This window comes from Cryphonectria parasitica (genome assembly GCF_011745365.1).
Source record: "Cryphonectria parasitica EP155 unplaced genomic scaffold M406scaffold_9, whole genome shotgun sequence".
Taxonomy (NCBI): Eukaryota; Fungi; Ascomycota; class Sordariomycetes; order Diaporthales; family Cryphonectriaceae; genus Cryphonectria; species Cryphonectria parasitica.
In genome coordinates this window covers 93,054-110,820 of record NW_024468917.1, presented here as the reverse complement: position 1 = coordinate 110,820, position 17,767 = coordinate 93,054, and the positions used below count along the sequence as shown (strand labels likewise).

Sequence of the window (17,767 nt, the reverse complement as noted above, 5' to 3'; positions counted from 1 at the left end):
TAAATAATGTCCCGCCGAGCGCTGTTCTATGGTACTCTACCGGTCTCGGCAGCGACTAGCAATCCAACGTGTGATATGGAGCTCCGCATTCGGCCCTAGTGGTATTTGTTATATACGCTTCATGATTCAACAAAACAAATTAAGACCAATGGAGGAGAGGAGAAAGAGAAAGGAAAGAAAAGGTCTCGTCCCATTTTCTGAGCTTGACAATCTAGCACGTCTTGTACGAATGGCACATTTAGTTCGAGATGATCAATTGGAGAAGAAGAAGCAAAGTACGAAATACCGTATACTTCACTTTGGTCAAATTGTAGCCAGTCATCCTAACCCCACCACCACATTCTTACCAGGGAAAGGAGTCATCGCTATGGATCTTCCCTCTGCCTGGTTGTGCTTCGGACGCCGAATCTTTTGTTTTCACCTTGGGTTTACCTATTGAACCCTCCTACCAATGTGAATCATCCACCTCGACAGCTCGTTAGAGACCTTATCAGCTCATCATCCTCAAGCTGTTCTTGATCTGCTGGCCTCATCATGGCTGCTGCTGAGGGGGCCGCCCCAGAATACATCAGCGTCCCGCATGAGGCCGCCCTGCGCTTCACCCAGCAGATTCTCGAGGCCCATTCCGTATCTCCAGAAGACGCAGCAGTCGTAGCTGACAATCTTGTCTCGGCCGACCTGCGCGGTGTGGACTCGCACGGCATCAATCGCCTCCCTTCGTACCTAAAACGTCTGCGTCAACAGGTTCTAGATCCCAAGGCCAGCCCGACGTTGGAGCAGGTCACACCTGTAGTTGCACGTATGTGATACATTGAAAACAAATGAAAGATGGCTTGAAACGGTACCCTCTTTGGCCATCACTGACTTGGCTACAAATGCCCAAACAGATGTCGATGGCCACAATGCCTTCGGCGCCGTCGTCGCCAAGAAGGCCATGACGGCTGCAGTAGACATGGCAAAGACATACGGCATCGGCATGGTCGCCTGCAACCACAGCAACCACTTTGGCATGTCGGCATGGGTAGTGCAGCAGGCCCTCGACGCAGACCTGATGTCGCTCGTCTTCACCAACAGCTCGCCCGCCCTGCCCGCCTGGGGAGGCAGGGAGCAGCTGCTGGGCGTGAGTCCTATTGCCTGCGGCGCGCCGGGGGAGCCCATCCCTTTTATACTTGACATGGCCCCGTCGGTGGCGGCCAGAGGCAAGGTCTACAAGGCCCTGCGGAGGGGGGAGCCCATCCCGGAGGACTGGGCGCTGGATAAGCACGGGAACCGCACGACGGACCCGGCCGAGGCCCTGGACGGTGGGGCCATGCTGCCCATGGGGGGGCCCAAGGGTTCAGCACTGGCCATCATGATGGACGTCTTCTCTGGCGTCCTGTCAGGCTCAGCCTATGCTGGTCATGTGGCGGGGCCCTATGACCCCTCGAGGCCAGGAGACGTTGGCCATTTCATCGTGGCCATGCGACCTGATCTCTTCATGAGTGCAGAGGATTTCAGGGCGAGGATGAAATATCTTTACGACCGCGTGGTAGGCTCGGAGAAGATGCAGGGGGTCGACCGTATCTATTTCCCGGGCGAGATTGAGATGGCGCGAAGGGAAGAGAGGCTCAAGTCGGGCATCCCATATGCAAGGGCAGAGATCGAGGTGCTGAACCAGGAGGCAAAGGCGGCCGGTGTAGACATATTGGTATGAAAGAAACAAACTGCCTGTGGTAAAAGAAAGGCAAAAGGAAGACGTGTAAATTTCCCGCCATGTTGAACCATAGTAGCTTCTACGCCTCATGTGCCTCTACTACTTCGTAGTAATAATAACCAGAAAGTATAAGAATACAACTGGATAAGAATATTGGCTTTGAGGACCAAATCTCATACTGCTTGATAAAAGTTCAGCGCCTATAGTGCTAACTGATTCCCGCGGGGATCCCCTGTAAACCACTGGGCCACTGTACTGTAGCCCCTGCTAAGCAGCCCGCCCGCTGCTGTGGGAACATTCTCCCACACAGCACGTAATCCAGTACATGTATAATACCATTGGCCAAAAGGGCATCGCGCATGATAGCCACCCTGAGAAGCTCTATTCCAGCCTCACTGCAGAGGAGGGAGTGGAGAGCGAGAGAGAGCATTCTCCTGAGAGACTTGTATCAGATTAATTATTTTGTTTCCTCAGTCAAACACACAACATGGCAGACCCCGAACGCGAATCGACACCATCACAACCCAAAGAAGATGGACAGACCAAAGCCTCTGTGCCGGACCACCTCGCGGATTATGACCTCAGTCGACCCATTCAGCCCATCAGAGGCATGAGACAAGGCCTACCCAACTATGGCGACCCGCACTTTGCCCTCTTCCTCCGCAAAGCCTTCATCAAGGCCCTCGGCTACAGCGAGGATGCCCTCTCGCGGCCTATCGTGGGCATCGTCAACACATATTCCGCCTTCAACCCCTGCCACGCCAACGTGCCGCAGCTCATCGAGGCGGCCAAGAGGGGCGTGCAGCTGGGCGGCGGACTGGCGATGGAGTTCCCCACCATCAGCATCCACGAGTCCTTCTCCTCGCCGACGAGCATGTTCCTGAGGAACCTGATGAGCATGGACACGGAGGAGATGATCAGGGCGCAGCCTGTGGATGCCTGTATTGTCATTGGGGGTAAGTGATGCTGCTGCTGTTGCTGCACATGACCACCCTCGAGAAGCTCACACATTCGAGCCCTGCTACAGGATGTGACAAGACAGTCCCTGCCCAGATCATGGGAGGCATCTCATCGGGCAAGCCTGTGCTGCCCCTGATCACGGGCCCAATGATGCCCGGCAGCTTCAGGGGCCAGAGGATCGGCGCCTGCACCGACTGCCGGAACAACTGGGCTGCGTACCGTGGCGACGAGCTCGACGTCGAGGATATCTCGGAGCTCAATGCAGAGCTGGCCCCTACCGCTGGGTCGTGTGGTGTGATGGGTACCGCGTCAACCATGGCCTGCCTCGTCGCCGCTCTAGGACTGATGGATCTGAGAGCTGGCGCGTGAGTACTGTCTCCTCCAAAGCCGTTGTGTTGTTTCTACTGTTGTACTGAACCACAACTAAACAGGACAGCCCCAGCGGTATCAAGCGCACGCCTTCGTGTGGCCGAAGACACAGGCAAGAATGCCGTCCTCGCAGCACAGTCCCTCACAAACAGCACCGACAGCCCGCTCTCCCTGGCCACAGTGCTGAGCGAGGCCTCCTTCCACAACGCCGTTACTGTGCTGCAGGCCATAGGTGGCTCCACGAACGGCATCGTCCACCTGCTCGCCATCGCCAACCGCCATCCCGGCGTGGCAGGCAAGGTCACCCTGCAGACGATTGACGACATCGGGCGCAGGACACCTCTGCTTGTGGACCTCAAGCCGAGCGGTGACAACTACATGACCGACCTGCACAACGCCGGGGGGATGCTGGCCCTGTTGCATACGCTGCGCCCGCTCCTACGGCTCGAGGCGATGACATTGACAGGGCAGACGATGGGACAAGTCCTGGACGCGACCCCGTTCAGGACCTTTCCGTTCTCGCGTGCCATTATCCGGCCGCTCGACGACCCCGTCTACGAGTCTTCATCGCTGCTCGTCTTGAGAGGCAACCTGGCACCCCACGGGGCCGTCATGAAAGCCAGCGCCAGCAAATACCGGCACCTCCTCTCCCACCGGGGCCGGGCGGTCGTCTTTGCCGGGCCTGCGGACCTGGCTGCGCGCATAGACGATCCCGACCTCGCCGTTGACAAGGACTCCGTGCTGGTCCTGCAAGGCATCGGCCCCATAGGCTTTTTGAATCCTGGAATGCCCGAGGCGGGGCTGGTCCCCATCCCAAGGAAGCTTGCCGTCCAGGGCGTCCAGGACATGCTCCGCCTCTCAGACGGGCGCATGTCGGGCACGGCGGGTGGGAGTGTCATCCTGCACATCTCGCCCGAGGCGGCGCTGCCCGAGAGCGTCCTCGGCGTCGTCAGGAATAGGGATGTGATTGTGTGTGATGTGGACAAGAGGCTGCTGGAGGTAGAGCTGAGCGCGGACGAGATCGCCCGCAGGATAGCAGAGAGGAGGGAGAGGCTGGATGGGACCAAGGAGAGCCGTGGTCCGAGCGAGAGGAGGAGAAAGCCGGTCCGGGGCTACAGGGGTCTCTATGAACGCCATGTGAACCAAGCAGAAGACGGCGTGGACTTTGATTTCTTGACGGCTGCAGGAGCAGAACATTCTAGCTTCTGAGCTGGGAGACCCTAGGCTGGCCCACGCAGCAGGATGGAGGTAGATGAGAAAGAGGAGGAGGAGGAGGCTTTCTATTGACGTCCGCCTGGGCGCAGACTTGATAGCCAATATGGCTAGGAGTCGTAGCTAGTCTGAGAGGACATGTATGGGATCTCGCAGACATAGCAGACTGTTTAAATCAATAGAAGTCCCCATGCACACAAGGCCTGATTCGTCTACCTTCTCAACATCATCATCACTCTAGTAAGTTTCATCGTTCCAACAGACTGGCGGCAAACATGTGTCATCTCGACCAAGTACAATTCGACTCGATAAGGTTTTCAAAGCACATGAAGGGATATAAAGCACCGTACTGTATGCACATAGTTACGATGAGAGCCCCCTGGATTTTAACTGTATCCCAGCTTCACCTCGAGCAGCAGCAACGCACATTCGCCAGAAGCTCACAATGAACAACACGGTCACAACCGAAAATCAACAGTCATGTAGCCGAGGATTTCTAGACAGCCCAATGAGAGCCATCGCAAATGAGCTGATGCAGTGCACGTACGAACCCCGTGGGGATCTATGTGGGCTGCTGGACGAGGTGTGGCAATGGTCAGGGGAGCCATGGTTTGATCCTCATCACAACCTGTGTATCATTTCTTTAGTCTTTGGTTTTATTTTCATTTTGATTTCCCAGAAGGGACGGCCCGAGATCGCATGGCTTCGCCTTGCATGGGCGGGAAAACCCCTCTCTGTGCACTGACGACGCTTGAAGTAAATAGGGCCATGATCCGGTGGGGGAGAAAAAGACACCCTCCCGTGCAAAGTATGTGTGTCTCGGATATTGTAGGCCAAGTATGAGTGGAGATCAAAGACAAAGGAACAAGAGCAAAACTGCTGTGGAGCGATCCACTTTTGCGGCTCTTGGGTGTCCATCGGTCACGGCAGATGGTCGAACGGTTTTTCTTGAGAGGACGCTAGTTTAACTGATTATTTAGATAGGTGGCGAGAGAGCGAGAGCGCGTTGCAAACTTCCTTCCATGGCGGTCCCAGTGGTGCGTATAGAGGAGATAGGTAGAGATGAAGGCGTCTGTTTCTCGTGGCATAGGTGAAAAGTGAGAATCACCTGACGGTCGACTCCGGAGCGTGGCGGCCAAAGAAATCTTGCTCGGCATGACCGACCTGCAGTGGTGCTTGCAAGAGAAGCGGATCCGGGCTCCAGCAAAACTGATCCCATCACGTAAAATCACGTAAATTTTACAGCATGGTCCAACAATGTTTCCACCTGGATCGCAACTTGCCACCACCCCAATCTTGGTCTCAAAGTCGATCAGCAACTGAGAGTCACTTGGTCCCCTGGGGAAGAAAGGAAAATGACGGCTTAAGAAAAGGTCGTGAGGGTTAACGTCGTGGGCAACGTGAGCATTGAGCAGATATAAAACTAATGGACGGCACCAGGCCCTGCCTCCGTCTTACCTCACAGGCTGTCCCAGCCTCGAGAGAAGGCTGCCTTATACCAGACCATCATATGAGCTATGAACAGCCTCGCCCGGTCGCTTCCGGTCCACTGGTCGGGCCAGAACCGGCGCACGTAGTCCGGACTTTTTGTGGATAGATGAGCAATGCAACCCAGGCTAGTGGGCAAGGCTGGTGAGACAGAGTCAGAAGGGTTTTTCTTCTCTTTGCTTTTTGCCTTTTGCCATCGTCAGGGCCCATCCGATTACGGCTCTCGGGAGTTGGGACAGGATCAACCGTATTTATGACTGTAATGCCCTACTATTGTTGTTGTGATGTCTGCCCTTGATCTGGTTCTTGAAACGCCCGACCAACACAGCTCTCTTCACGTACATTTTTCCTTCAGGACACAAAATCAGGCGGACTATCAACGTTGTCATCTCAGCCAGTCCGGATAATTAAATTCCTGCAACAGGAGATGAGAATGCAGTCCGCTCTGCGGGAGAAGCCTGCAAGGTCTTTGGACCTTGAGGAGGCCTCGGCTTCGTCTGGGAGTCCAGACAAGAAATCTGAGGAATCGAGCCCACCCGAGTATGTCAGGACAAGCGCCAGCCTGGCACGGGAAGAGGGTGAGGAGATCAACTATCATACCCTTTCATGGTGGTAAGTCAATCACTGGAGGAAACGCACCCGGCTGTGGAGAAGAGAAAACCTCGGTATGGAAAGCAACACAGCATTTCTGACATGGAATGGGGGGCAAAACAGGCGCGCAGCTGTGGTGCTGGTCGCAGAAACCGTATCCCTGGGCATCCTCTCGCTGCCCTCGGTCATGGCCACTTTGGGACTCGTGCCGGGAATCATTGTTATCATCATCATCGCCATCATCTCGGGTTACTCGGGCCTGGTCTTTGGAAAGTTTTGTCAGCTGTACCCAAACATCCGATCATTCGGCGATGCGGGCGGGGTGATGGGAGAGACGCTATGGGGGCCGGCGGCAGGACGCGTCTGCTTCTTGGTCTTGGGCTGGGGCCAGACCATCTTTATGGTCTTCGTGATGGGTAGCCACCTCCTGACGTGGACGATCGCCCTCAACAACCTGTCCAACAGCTCGCAGTGCACGGTGATGTGGGCCGGGGTTGGACTGGTCATCTTCTTCCTCTTCAACGTGGGACGGACGTTGAAGTACACGTCCTACATGAGCATCGCGTCGTCCTTATCCATCCTCTCGGCCGTTCTGGTGACCATCGTGGACGTGGCGATCGAGAAGCCGATCGGCAGCACGAGCATCGACATCTCCCGGCAGATTGGGTTCGCGACTGGATTCCTCGCGGCGACCAACATCTCCATCGCCTTCTGCGCCCACTCGTGCTTCTTCACCGTCATGAGCGAGCTCAAGGACAAGAAGGACTGGCCCAAGGCCCTGCTCGCCCTGCAGATCCTGGACACGTCGCTGTACCTGGTCTCGGCCATCGTCATCTATATCTATGTCGGACCCGATGTGCCGTCGCCCGCCCTGTCTGCTGCCGGCACTACGGTGGTTCGCAAGGTGATCTGGGGTATCGCTCTGCCGACGATTGTGATTGCGGGTGTCATCTATGGTAAGAACCTCCCACCACATCACTCCCAAATACTCCGACAAGTTGTTGTAGCTAACGCGTCACACAGCTCACGTGGCCGGAACCTTCATGTTTGAGCGGGTGTTTGGGGGTACAGAACATGTGGCGAGACGGACGCGGCTTGGAACGGCCGTGTGGATTGGGATGATGCTGGGGATCTGGGTGCTTGCGTTTGTGATTGCCGAGTCGATCCCCATCTTCAACAGCTTGTTGAGTCTGGTGGCCGCACTCTTTGTGAGCTGGTTCTCATACGGAGTGCCTGGACTGATGTGGCTATTCCTGCACAGGGGGGAATACTCGCAGCGGCGGGTCGGACTGGTCGCGAATGTCGGCCTGGTGATTGTTGGCCTCATGTTCTGTGCCGTCGGCCTGTGGAGCACAGTGGTCAGCATCGAGGGCAGCAGCTCGTCAAGACCGTGGACGTGTGCAAGCAATGCCTAAGAAGAGGAGAGTACAGTCGAGGCTCGCTCGCGCGTACTGTGTATTATAGAGCCGAATTTCAAGCTTTTTGTCAAACCAAACCACCCCGCTCGCAGAAGAGGGGGGAAAAGAAAGGGATGTCAGTTGTACGCTGCTCGTTGCGTCCTTGGGTCGAAGATCTGGCGGGAGAAGGGCCATGGATCGTCCTTGCGTTCTAGTTGTGGATATCGTAGGCCCATGGTCTGTCCTAGATCCGTGGTGGGATGTATTTCGCTCTGCTGAGGCCTGATCCGATCCAAATACTGTCCTGTCAGCATATCTTCAGGCTGTGTGACCTACCGTTTCCCATCAGAGAAAGAAGGCTCCTACTGGTGATGACGATCCGGAGGATTGGTCACAAGAGGCTTTCTAGATGGACAGACAAGAAAAAATGACAAGTGACCAAGATGTCGCGTGGGATGGTACAGCAGCATGTGAGATGTTTCGCAGCAGGGGCCCCACAGCGTACCAACATACTGTTCTGTACATCCCTGTAATCCCCCACACTACTACTCAACATATCGTACTACGTAGATAGGCTCTGCGACCATGAACCAAGCTTACTACAGTGGTTGCCCAGGCTGTCGGGGCCCTAGTACATCCCCTCTGGACCCTGAAATTTGGGCGCAGAACCTTGCTCCAGGCTGGGGCCCGGGCTGTACAAAGAAAGAAGGGAGAAAATGATGGCCATCGCTCGAACGCGGTTTCAAAGGGCATGTGATTGCGCAACTACGATTTACAATACATACTCTGCCTATCCCAGTCTCCTCCTCCATCTTAATTACTTATTTTATTCATCCTTGCCTAAGATACTAGGGTTGCAAAGTATCCTGCCTCCTGGGTCTTGTGTGCTGCACGTCGCCTCACCTCCCATAATATTGTTGGCTTCTAATTCTGTATTATATTTACTCTCTGGCGGTAGTGGCCACATGACGGGGCCCGATCCCTTCACTCGACCTCGGCCTCCTTTTTCCTATATTTCGTTCCTCCTACGCAGCCAAGAGCAGTTTCTTCTCTCTTGACCCTCCTCCTCGGCTGCTCTTCCTGCCCCTCACCACCGTGGACAACGACGACTACGGGCTCCTCTTCGTCTCCTCATCCTCTAGAGCATCCACTCCTATGCTCTGTCGAGCCCAACAGTCTTTACCGTCTCCTACCGCGGGCTCGCCTCCTCGGCCCTGACGCCTTGTCGACATTCACCCCTCCCCCTCCAGCCTCGCGATAAGGTCGCAGTCGCGCTTCCAGCCATGGGGGATCGCAAGTCTTTGGTGCGCGACGGCACGCCTTCCGGAAAGCCTTTACTCCAGAAGAAGCACAAGCCCCGCGGCTCCGACGGCTCCGACGGCTCCGACGGTTCTCTCGACCCTGACCTCGACCTCGATCTCGATACCGCCCACGACCACGATCAGCTCAACCGCGGCCGTGCCTACCAGAATAGCTACTATTCTGTTCCTCATCCTGCCAACCGCCGACCGTCTCCCCTCCTCGCCGGCGCCGACTCGGGCTCGCGGCCTGTCTCGAGACACACAAATGCCTCGGCCAGCACATCCGGCACGCCTCGCCGGCCTGCCTTCTCCAGGAGGAGTACGCTCCGCAGCCGCTCGCCCGCGACGAATGCGCGCCTCGCCGCCCGCAAGAAGTACACCTATGCTGCCGTCTTCCTCGTCATATCCCTCGTCTCCTTCTGTGTTCAGACGGAGCTGGCCGCTTACGTGCAGCATGATCTGGGGTGGAACAAGGCGTACTGCATGCTGTACCTGACCCACGGCAGCTGGGCGCTGCTGTGGCCCACCCAGCTCCTTATCCTCCGCCTGCAGAGGCGGGACATGCCGTGGCCCATCTTCTGGAGGAAGCACGTCTGGCTGTGTCGCACCACGGCGCAGATGGTCCACGGCCGCACCCTCGAGGTGCCACACTACCACCAGGCGCAGAGCCCCGTCCGCTACATGCTCAAGACCACCGTCTTTGTCACCAGCGCCCTCACCGTCGCGGGCCTGAGCTGGTACATCGCCGTCGACCTCACCACTCCGTCCGACCTGACAGCCATCTACAACTGCTCCGCCTTCTTCGCATACGCCTTCTCGATCCCCCTGCTCAAGGAGCCCTTCCGTCTCGACAAGGGCTTCGCCGTCGTCATCGCCATCGTCGGCGTCATCGTCGTGGCTTATGGGGACACAAAGCAGGGAGGAGGTGGAGAAGGAGCAGCATTGCCCAACGGCCCGTCGGCCAGCGGGGCGGGAGATGACGGGAACCGCTTCTTGGGCAATGTCATCATCGGCTGTGGCTCTGTCCTCTACGGTCTCTACGAGGTCCTGTACAAGAGGTTTGCCTGTCCGCCCGAAGGCTGCAGTCCGGGGCGGGGCATGGTCTTTGCCAACCTTGTCGGCAGTCTGATCGGGTGCTTCACCCTCTTGGTGTTGTGGTTTCCCCTGCCTCTGTTGCACATCGCAGGGATCGAGAGGTTCGCCCTCCCCACCGGCGCGACCGCCTGGTGGCTCTTCTTGTCGGTCGTCATGAACGCCACTTTTGCTGGGTCCTTCCTCGTCCTCATCAGCCTGACGTCGCCCGTCCTGAGCTCCGTCGCGTCGCTCCTGACCATCTTCATCGTCGCCGTGAGCGACTGGTTCCTGACCGGCCAACCCCTCAGCCTGGCCGCCATCGTAGGCGGCCTCATGATCATCGTGGCCTTTGTCATGCTTTCCGTGAGCACGTGGCGGGAGATGACCGAGGAGGAGCGCCGCAGGGAGCTGGACATTGACGACGCCGACGTGGATGCCGATGACAATGGCAGTGACGATGACGATGCAAGTGACAAGGCGAGCAGCCACAACGACTAGCAAAAGGAGCTCGTGCACTTTGATTCTAGGGGAGCGGAATGTTTTTGGATCGTCGTTTCTTTTTCTCTTTCCTTTTTTTCCTCCCTTCTGTGTTTTTTGGGAATGAGCAAGTACTGGCGTTTCTTCAAGGATATATAGACATGTCATGACACTGGCATGGTTTCCAGAAAGGGGAAAACCTCCCGATGTTGTCTGGACGGTTTCTGTATGGAGTGGGCAAACAACATGGGCATCTAGCATGTTGGTATATTGAGGTTGGGCCCGCTTGAATGGCGCCTAGAGGACCACCAGATGGTGGGTTTTTTGGAGATGGTCATGAGTGCATTACACGAGCGATATATATATACCCTCTGGCGTGGCGCGGTGGTGGCGTGGCGTGTCATTATTTGCTCTGTCGACGGCGAGAAGCCAGAGCCAGACTTGATATGATGGCTCCTCGGATCATGGGAGGGAAACATGTTGGGACAGCAATAAATGATGCATACATTGTATATCTCTATGATTCGTCTCCTCTACTCTTCGACAAGCAGACCCAGGTCCACGTTCTTCCATAGGAAAAATTGGCGGAGGATCCTATAATCATCTAGTATCTTGTAGCACTCTGCTTGGTCTCTCATGTTGCCATCCTCGAACACCCGGATATCCACCGTACAATGACCATCCAAACAGAATAGAGAGACACGGTACTCAAGTTGGCACTGAGTTGGTACTGAGCTCTGCGTGAGAACAAATCGTGCCCACCTGGCTAGCCTACTCGGAAGTTGAAGTCAAGACGGATTACCATTTTGTTTCTCGGACACAGTGCAGTTTATCTCAGAATTGAAAAGTAAATTCCAGGCTGTTGAAGTAGCGGGGACACCCAGATGGGCCCTACTGAATACATCCAAACCCCAGCGACTATCAGAGCAAGTGCTCCGATAGTCACAGGTTTCGCCGTGCTGTAGCACTGCTAATGAATAGAAAGTACTAAAAGGTATCTACAAAGAAAGAAAAATGTGATGTCCAATTCTCCGACGGGTGGGAGCGTGATCGACCATCGGCGGTGCTATACCGACAAAGATGAAAGAATTGCCAAAAAGACACTGGGCCCAGGTTGATCAGTGCTACGTGCCCAGATGCCCCATGAACACATAGGCCCAGAGTCCTAGCCAATATACTCGCTCATCTCCTTGCAGGATGTATTGACTCCCCAGCCGCCAAGGACAGAGGGCTTCTCCGTGTCGGAGTGGTTACAGTCACCGTACCCGATAATGACATTCCAGTTTCCACCATCGGCGTTGGTGAACTGCTGTCCGGCCATGGAATACCCATACAACATGGATCCAGTACTGCTGTGTATACAGCAGCGTTGCAGGATGTTTTCTCCATGCACTTCAATTTCCTTGCCCTTGATAGTGATGGAGTGAGGATTGTCCTGCGTTGCGGTTAGTACAGCTTCAAAGTAAACATAAGACAGCAGCAATTCGGTTCTTCTTCTTCTTACATTGCACGCATAGATTGCAGTGGTGTCTCTGCATTTGACACGAAGACAACCCGTGGCACCTATGGTGTGCAGGGTGTTCTCGTTCATGACCTCAGCAAGGAGCTCATTTGCCATGGCGCCATTGCCACCTGCTGATCTGTTAGATTCACTCGTTATCGTGGAAGAGGGAGAAAGGTCGGAAAGATCACGGCGTTTAGGGAGGGAAACAGACTGGCAAAGTTTCCGCAATACAGCATGCCATTCCGGGGCTCGAGAGACCGATCGTGGAGACCAGTATTGTCAACCCGGGTCTCGACGACACCTGCGGGAGATTCGCCGACTGGGCCTGCTGCAACAAGGCCAAGAGCCCAGGCAGCAATGACAACAGTTTCAATGATAAAGCTCCTCATTTTGAAGGTCGTATCTTAGACACAAGAGAATGACTATAGCAAGTTAGATGTCGAAATGAGTGTAGAATCCTTGCTTGACGAACCTTCAGAGACTGACAATTGCGAGCGGCGGTATGTCCATGATTTATATACCACGACGTCTTGTCTCACGAACCTCGGGCAACCGTAATTAATACAAACTCAGACGCAGAGTTGAGGCTTGAAAGCATGCGCCTATGAAATCTTGCTCAATTTGTAGGTGTCATGGTCAGCCTCAAAGGCGCGGGCCATATAGTCTGCCGAGAGATATAGAGGACAAAGCAAAGCTTCGGAGATACCAGATCCGTTACCTGAGAACAATATGAACAACTTGACAACGTAGCCTTTGACTGTTCATAGTACTGACTCCGAGAGAATACTAAGAGTGCCCATTCAGCCGCATCACGATGTTGTCCCAGTGACAACAGGACCGGACAGGGCGGATTCTTTAATTAGACAACAACTGTCGCTATAGACATATCGTCTTTGGTCTTGGGAAAGAGAGCGACCCTCCATGTGGGATGACAAAAATGGTGCTCAGGGCTTGAGAATCTTTCGGTAGATTAATACCGCAGTAGTAGCAGACTGGCGAGTTCTTCGAGCAGTCAGCTAAGGTCATCAATCGTCCTTTCCGATGAAAGTATCCTTTTAGTGTCTACTTGAGTACTTATCAAATCTTTAGAGAATAATTCAAATTTAGTCTCAACAGGCTGTACGTCGCCGTGGGAGCTTCTCCAGATCTCCATATTCTGGTTTCCACTGTAGAGCTTTCTGAATGAGGCAAGTCTTCCCTTCCATTGGTCTCCTTTCCATTCGGTCTCGTGTTTGGATTTTTTTGAGTATCTCCGATGTCTTTATAAGTCATCTCGAACTTGTCCACTTGATCCTTGCATTTCTTGGACGGTTGAGTTCATGATTCTGAGATCTGTCTGTTTCTCTGTCCACGCTGTTGCATTCCTCCGTACCCCTCCTCCTTCCCCCTCCTTTTCCCCGCCTCGACTATGTGGGGTGAGTGCTCGTCTTGTCCCTTCAGGTTACATCAGGAAGTGTAGTCAAGAACTTACTCATTGCAAGACGAGACACCCAGGTTCGGACCCTGGGGGAGTAGTGGCTCTTTGACCGATATTTCGCAAAATCCTCGGCTTGGCCTTGGTTCAGTAGGTCCGACACATGAGGATGATGGCTTCATACCAACACCAAGAGACCAGATCAGCCCAGCTCCCCCCGGCCTTACCATCGCCTTCGAAGTGAGGGGCAAGAAGGGGAAGAGGAGAAGGAGGGCTGCCCACTCTCGGGATTAGTCCTAGCTCCCGGCCGAATGCTTTCCTTAGGAAGAGTCCGTGACCAGGCTCTCCTCCCACTCCACTCCACCACTGTCTGGTCATGGTTTTGCAGCTTCTTATTTGGTCCTACGCATTGGACGGATGAGGGGAAACGACTCGAAGTTTAGGTCTGGCGGAGATGTGACGTAGAAGGAAAAATGGAGCATGAAAATATAGGTCCTCGTGCCACATGTCCACCATAGTTATAAACCACTGCCCCTCCTCCTTGAAAGAGCTGACAGTTCAGAGTCCTGAAGCAGATGCAACCCTCCCCATCCCCTTCAAATTGTTTATTCTAAACTCCTACGGTCCTCAAGTCCAAGTAACCATAATCGTGACCTCCTTCCAAAATGGTTGAAAAGAAGAATCACCAGCGCCCGCCGTTCCGCGCGGAGCACCTCGGCTCCCTTCTGCGGCCACAGAAGCTCGTCGACAAGCGGGTTGCCCTAGACGGCCAGAAGGCCGTCGTCATTGCCAATGACAAGGAGCTTCATGCCATCGAGGACGAAGCCATCAACGAGATTGTGAAGCTACAGCTAGACCTGGGCTTCCATGCGGTCAACGACGGGGAGTATCGGCGCCACCAATTCTGGGGCACCTTCTTTCCGGCCCTCGAGGGCATGGAGGAGATTGAGGACCCGCCCTTGGACATGTTCAGGCTTTACGTGCCTGATCTGGCTGCCTTCAGTGAGAGATCCAAGGCCCACATATACCGCAGCGTGCCGGCTGTATCACAGAGATCCAAGCTGACAATATTTTTCCCATGCAGCGGAGGCCGGCCACAAGCCTGGCGAGTCTATCGTCTGTGTGGGCAAGATCAAGCATGTCGGGAGCACTTATGTGGATCAGTGGAACTATCTCAAGAAGCTGCTCCCGGCAGACTACGTCAAGGAGGCCAAACTTACCCTGCCGGCGCCCGAGTGGTATCATCTCAGATACCAGACGGGAAGGGCCTATCCCAAGGATGTATACGCCAACGATGAAGAGTACTTCGCAGACATTGCCAAGGCGTACCACGCCGAGCTGCAGGTCCTCTATGATGCTGGCTGCCGCAATGTGACCATCGATGACCCCAACCTTGCTTGTGAGTGTGGCCAAAGAAACGCAGCTGCTTGCCGCACAAGTTGTTTCTGACGAGTAGCCAGATTTCTGCTCAGAGAAGATGCTCCAGGGCTTCAAGGACGCCGGTACGTATAATCCTGTGGAGGCGTGCGCGGTGCAACCTTTCCTTTCCGACGCTTGGGCAGCTCCCGAAGCAATTCGCTGATTTCAGCATCTCAGGCGAGGATTCGGATGCACTTCTAAACAGCTATATCAAGCTGTACAACGACTGCATCTCATCGCGTCCGGATGACATGCACCTTGGGATCCATCTGTGCCGTGGTAATTTTGCCTACAGCCGACACTTCAGTGAGGGCGGCTATGACCGGATCGCGACCAAGCTTTTCAGCGAGATCAACGCGGACACGTATTTCCTCGAGTACGACACGGAGCGTGCCGGTGGTTTCGAGCCTCTCCAGGAGCTGCCACCCTACAAGAACGTGGTCCTCGGGGTCATCACGTCCAAGTTTCCCGAACTGGAAGACCTCGAGAAGATGCGCGAGAAGGTCTATCAGGCGGCGGACTTCGTGGCCAAGGGAGCAGGCCAAACTAGGGAGGAGGCGCTGAAGAGGATTGGTGTGAGCCCACAGTGTGGTTTTGCCAGCCATCACCTGGGGAACAGTGTGACGAGAGATGATATGATCGCCAAGTTGAAACTGGTGAGGGACCTGGCCGACTCTATCTGGCCTGGTGAGCCTTGAGGCCGACTAGATCTGGGGCTTGACCGCATCAGCTTCCAAAGTATGGTGGCATGGAAGATTTGTCCATTTGAAAACATATGTTGGGAACCGTAGGATTCTTAACGACTCGCATCGCAGTACAAAATCGAACAGAGATCGTCTTCTTAGGGGAAATGAGTAGGTCGAAACGTGGCTTCGATACGTACGCTGGAGCATGATGACGGCACCATGAGTGATTATGAAATGATGGTGTACCGAACAGAGCCCCAGGGTGTCATAGCTCGGGAGTCTTCACAAGAATCTCTTTAAGCCGTGGACGTAGGTGTGCGCTCATGATCGATGGGAAGCCGCCGCCTGACGTTCTAGCCATCACCCCCGTCCTTACTCCAGTCTCGTAGCGATCTTCCCTTCCGTGAGCATCACGAGACAATCAGCGAAGGCTCAAATGACTGATCGATCAGCTCCTTGATGGCCGTATCCATCCTATCAAAGTGTGCCAACGGCAAGCTCCAGAATTTAGAGATAGCGTCAATGGCTCATGAACGACCTCGCTGCAAGATCCCTCAGTTGCAAGCCAGAGCTGAGCAAGGATTTGCATTACAAGCAGAGGCAACCCACAATCAACCGAGATTTGTATTTAGCACGACGGTTCATCGCGGATGAGTCGTGTTGCGTGAAGCACAGATTGGTCTCGGTTTCAAGGTTCATCATCGTCTCTGAGAGTAGTATCAGAGTATTCCTGTGTCCTAGAGGACCTTCTTCTGCTGTCGTGCTGAACGTCCAGGGAAGCGTGTTCAGTGTCACCCACAATGGGCTTGGTGTCGGGTGCCGGGGCCAACATGATGTGTTGTGTGCACTGTCATATGTGTCTTTCTGATCACGAGGCCTTCCTCATACATGCAAGGGCTGAGGGTTGTTCCCGACAGTCTTGTAGAGCTCCCTGAGCTCAAACTGGTCGTGATCACCTTCTGGGATCTCGCCGACGACGCGGGCGGGCTGGCCAGCGACGATGGTGAAGCTGGGGATGACCATGTTGGGCGGGACGACGGTGCCGTCGAGGATGCGGACGTAGTCCTTAACGATGGCAAACTCGTCGATAACAGTATTATTACCGATGTAGACGTGGGAGCCGATAGTCGCGGCCTGGACGACGGTACCCTCGCCGACAAAGACGTGGTCGCCCATGCGGAGGGGCATATAGGTGAAGACGCTGGATTGATCGCACAAGACAGTCAGCATGCTTGGCCCCAGTGCTGTCTTCTTCCCTTCCCGTGTACCCATCTCGTGCCGAGCCATACTAACCCCTTGTACATGCGGCCAGGAGGGCGCAGACAGCAGCCCTTGCTGAGGAAACAGTAGCGGCCGATGGCGATGGCGGTGTTGTTGGCCGGGGCCGCACCAGAGCCGGAGCTGGAGCTGGCGGTGAGGGCGGTACGGGCGAGGTCGCCTCTGATCATGGCATCCTGCATAATGACCGTCTTTCCGCCGAGCATGATGTTCTGCGTGCCGACCAGAGTCGCCTTTCGAGCGACCTTGTTGCCTGTGTCCTATAGCGTTGGTAACACGAGAAGCGGTCAGACTAGAGTCAACATCTCCTCCTGGTTTCCCAGGATGATAAGAAGGAAAAGAACGACATACCGTCTCGATGTACTCTCCCCTAGGTGTTCGTCTCGACGACATGGTGGGCAGTCGGTGTCGTGACTCAGTCAGTATCTGTGACGTCGTTTTTTACTTGTCCATTATTTAAGAGGCGTGAAGAAGGAGCAACGCGCAGAGACGCGCCTACTGCTAGACTGCAAGGGCGTTGTCAGCCCTAACCCTGATGTCATTGATTTACTCAGAAGAACAAAGCCCGCCCTCGTCCCTTCTCCCTTCTCACTGTCACGTCTCTTAGGAAAGAAATAACACGATTTAGAATCTAAAATCACGAATACAAAAGACGCGAAGGGTGAAAACCACTAGGCGAGCCTATGATTTTCGGTACAATATACATGATACATCGGCATCTAGTGGGCAGGTCTTCTCGTTGACCTTCCAAGCTTCTCGTCCTCCTACTGGACGGAGCCTTGAAAACTACTTCATTTCCCGTTGCTACGTCCTCGATTGTAAAAGTGTTTTTTGTCCCTCTCTTCCTTTCTAACTGCAGACGCTGCATGTAATATGTATGTATGTTCACGGCCTGTGCCTAGCG

General features: G+C 54.6%; 8 protein-coding genes across 8 annotated transcripts; 6 read left to right on the top strand and 2 right to left on the bottom strand.

Moving 5' to 3' along the window:
• Positions 1-534: 534 nt before the first annotated feature.
• Positions 535-1,731, top strand: M406DRAFT_348108 (Malate/L-lactate dehydrogenase; the record flags this gene model as incomplete). Its single annotated transcript, XM_040922362.1, has 2 exons — positions 535-799; positions 888-1,731. 2 exons carry the CDS (start codon positions 535-537, stop codon positions 1,691-1,693), a joined length of 1,071 nt encoding a protein of 356 aa, XP_040771433.1. The 3' UTR covers positions 1,694-1,731.
• Positions 1,732-1,752: 21 nt separating this feature from the next.
• M406DRAFT_99225 (uncharacterized protein) lies at positions 1,753-4,432 on the top strand (the record flags this gene model as incomplete). Its single annotated transcript, XM_040926448.1, has 4 exons — positions 1,753-1,783; positions 2,242-2,649; positions 2,721-3,018; positions 3,085-4,432. 4 exons carry the CDS (start codon positions 1,753-1,755, stop codon positions 4,229-4,231), a joined length of 1,884 nt encoding a protein of 627 aa, XP_040771432.1. The 3' UTR covers positions 4,232-4,432.
• A 247-nt stretch (positions 4,433-4,679) lies between these two features.
• M406DRAFT_72946 (uncharacterized protein) lies at positions 4,680-5,601 on the top strand (the record flags this gene model as incomplete). Its single annotated transcript, XM_040925596.1, has 4 exons — positions 4,680-4,817; positions 4,999-5,042; positions 5,219-5,271; positions 5,480-5,601. The coding sequence occupies 4 exons, from the start codon at positions 4,680-4,682 to the stop codon at positions 5,599-5,601; spliced, it is 357 nt and encodes a 118-aa protein (XP_040771431.1).
• Positions 5,602-6,155: 554 nt separating this feature from the next.
• Positions 6,156-7,728, top strand: M406DRAFT_93301 (uncharacterized protein; the record flags this gene model as incomplete). Its single annotated transcript, XM_040926249.1, has 3 exons — positions 6,156-6,334; positions 6,437-7,269; positions 7,337-7,728. The coding sequence occupies 3 exons, from the start codon at positions 6,156-6,158 to the stop codon at positions 7,726-7,728; spliced, it is 1,404 nt and encodes a 467-aa protein (XP_040771430.1).
• Positions 7,729-8,504: 776 nt separating this feature from the next.
• On the top strand, positions 8,505-11,186 carry M406DRAFT_348105 (uncharacterized protein). The gene is made up of 2 exons (XM_040922361.1): positions 8,505-9,220; positions 9,290-11,186. Exons 1-2 carry the CDS (start codon positions 8,994-8,996, stop codon positions 10,581-10,583), a joined length of 1,521 nt encoding a protein of 506 aa, XP_040771429.1. The 5' UTR covers positions 8,505-8,993; the 3' UTR covers positions 10,584-11,186.
• A 541-nt stretch (positions 11,187-11,727) lies between these two features.
• Positions 11,728-12,455, bottom strand: M406DRAFT_72943 (uncharacterized protein; the record flags this gene model as incomplete). Its single annotated transcript, XM_040925595.1, has 3 exons — positions 11,728-11,997; positions 12,067-12,194; positions 12,278-12,455. 3 exons carry the CDS (start codon positions 12,453-12,455, stop codon positions 11,728-11,730), a joined length of 576 nt encoding a protein of 191 aa, XP_040771428.1.
• A 1,690-nt stretch (positions 12,456-14,145) lies between these two features.
• On the top strand, positions 14,146-15,741 carry M406DRAFT_282161 (UROD/MetE-like protein; the record flags this gene model as incomplete). The annotated part of the gene is made up of 4 exons (XM_040918470.1): positions 14,146-14,482; positions 14,565-14,879; positions 14,941-14,982; positions 15,077-15,741. The coding sequence occupies 4 exons, from the start codon at positions 14,146-14,148 to the stop codon at positions 15,595-15,597; spliced, it is 1,215 nt and encodes a 404-aa protein (XP_040771427.1). The 3' UTR covers positions 15,598-15,741.
• A 726-nt stretch (positions 15,742-16,467) lies between these two features.
• On the bottom strand, positions 16,468-17,256 carry M406DRAFT_47694 (regulated by circadian rhythms/ hyphal growth; the record flags this gene model as incomplete). The annotated part of the gene is made up of 3 exons (XM_040924344.1): positions 16,468-16,786; positions 16,879-17,123; positions 17,215-17,256. The coding sequence occupies 3 exons, from the start codon at positions 17,254-17,256 to the stop codon at positions 16,468-16,470; spliced, it is 606 nt and encodes a 201-aa protein (XP_040771426.1).
• Positions 17,257-17,767: the final 511 nt, after the last annotated feature.

Excerpts from the sequence above, each read along its gene's own strand:
- M406DRAFT_348105 (XM_040922361.1), top strand. The coding sequence starts at position 8,994 with ATGGGGGATCGCAAGTCTTTGGTGCGCGACGGCACGCCTTCCGGAAAG. Across the intron at positions 9,221-9,289 it reads CATCCTGCCAACCGCCGACC|CACATCCGGCACGCCTCGCC; the intron begins GTCTCCCCTCCT and ends TGCCTCGGCCAG.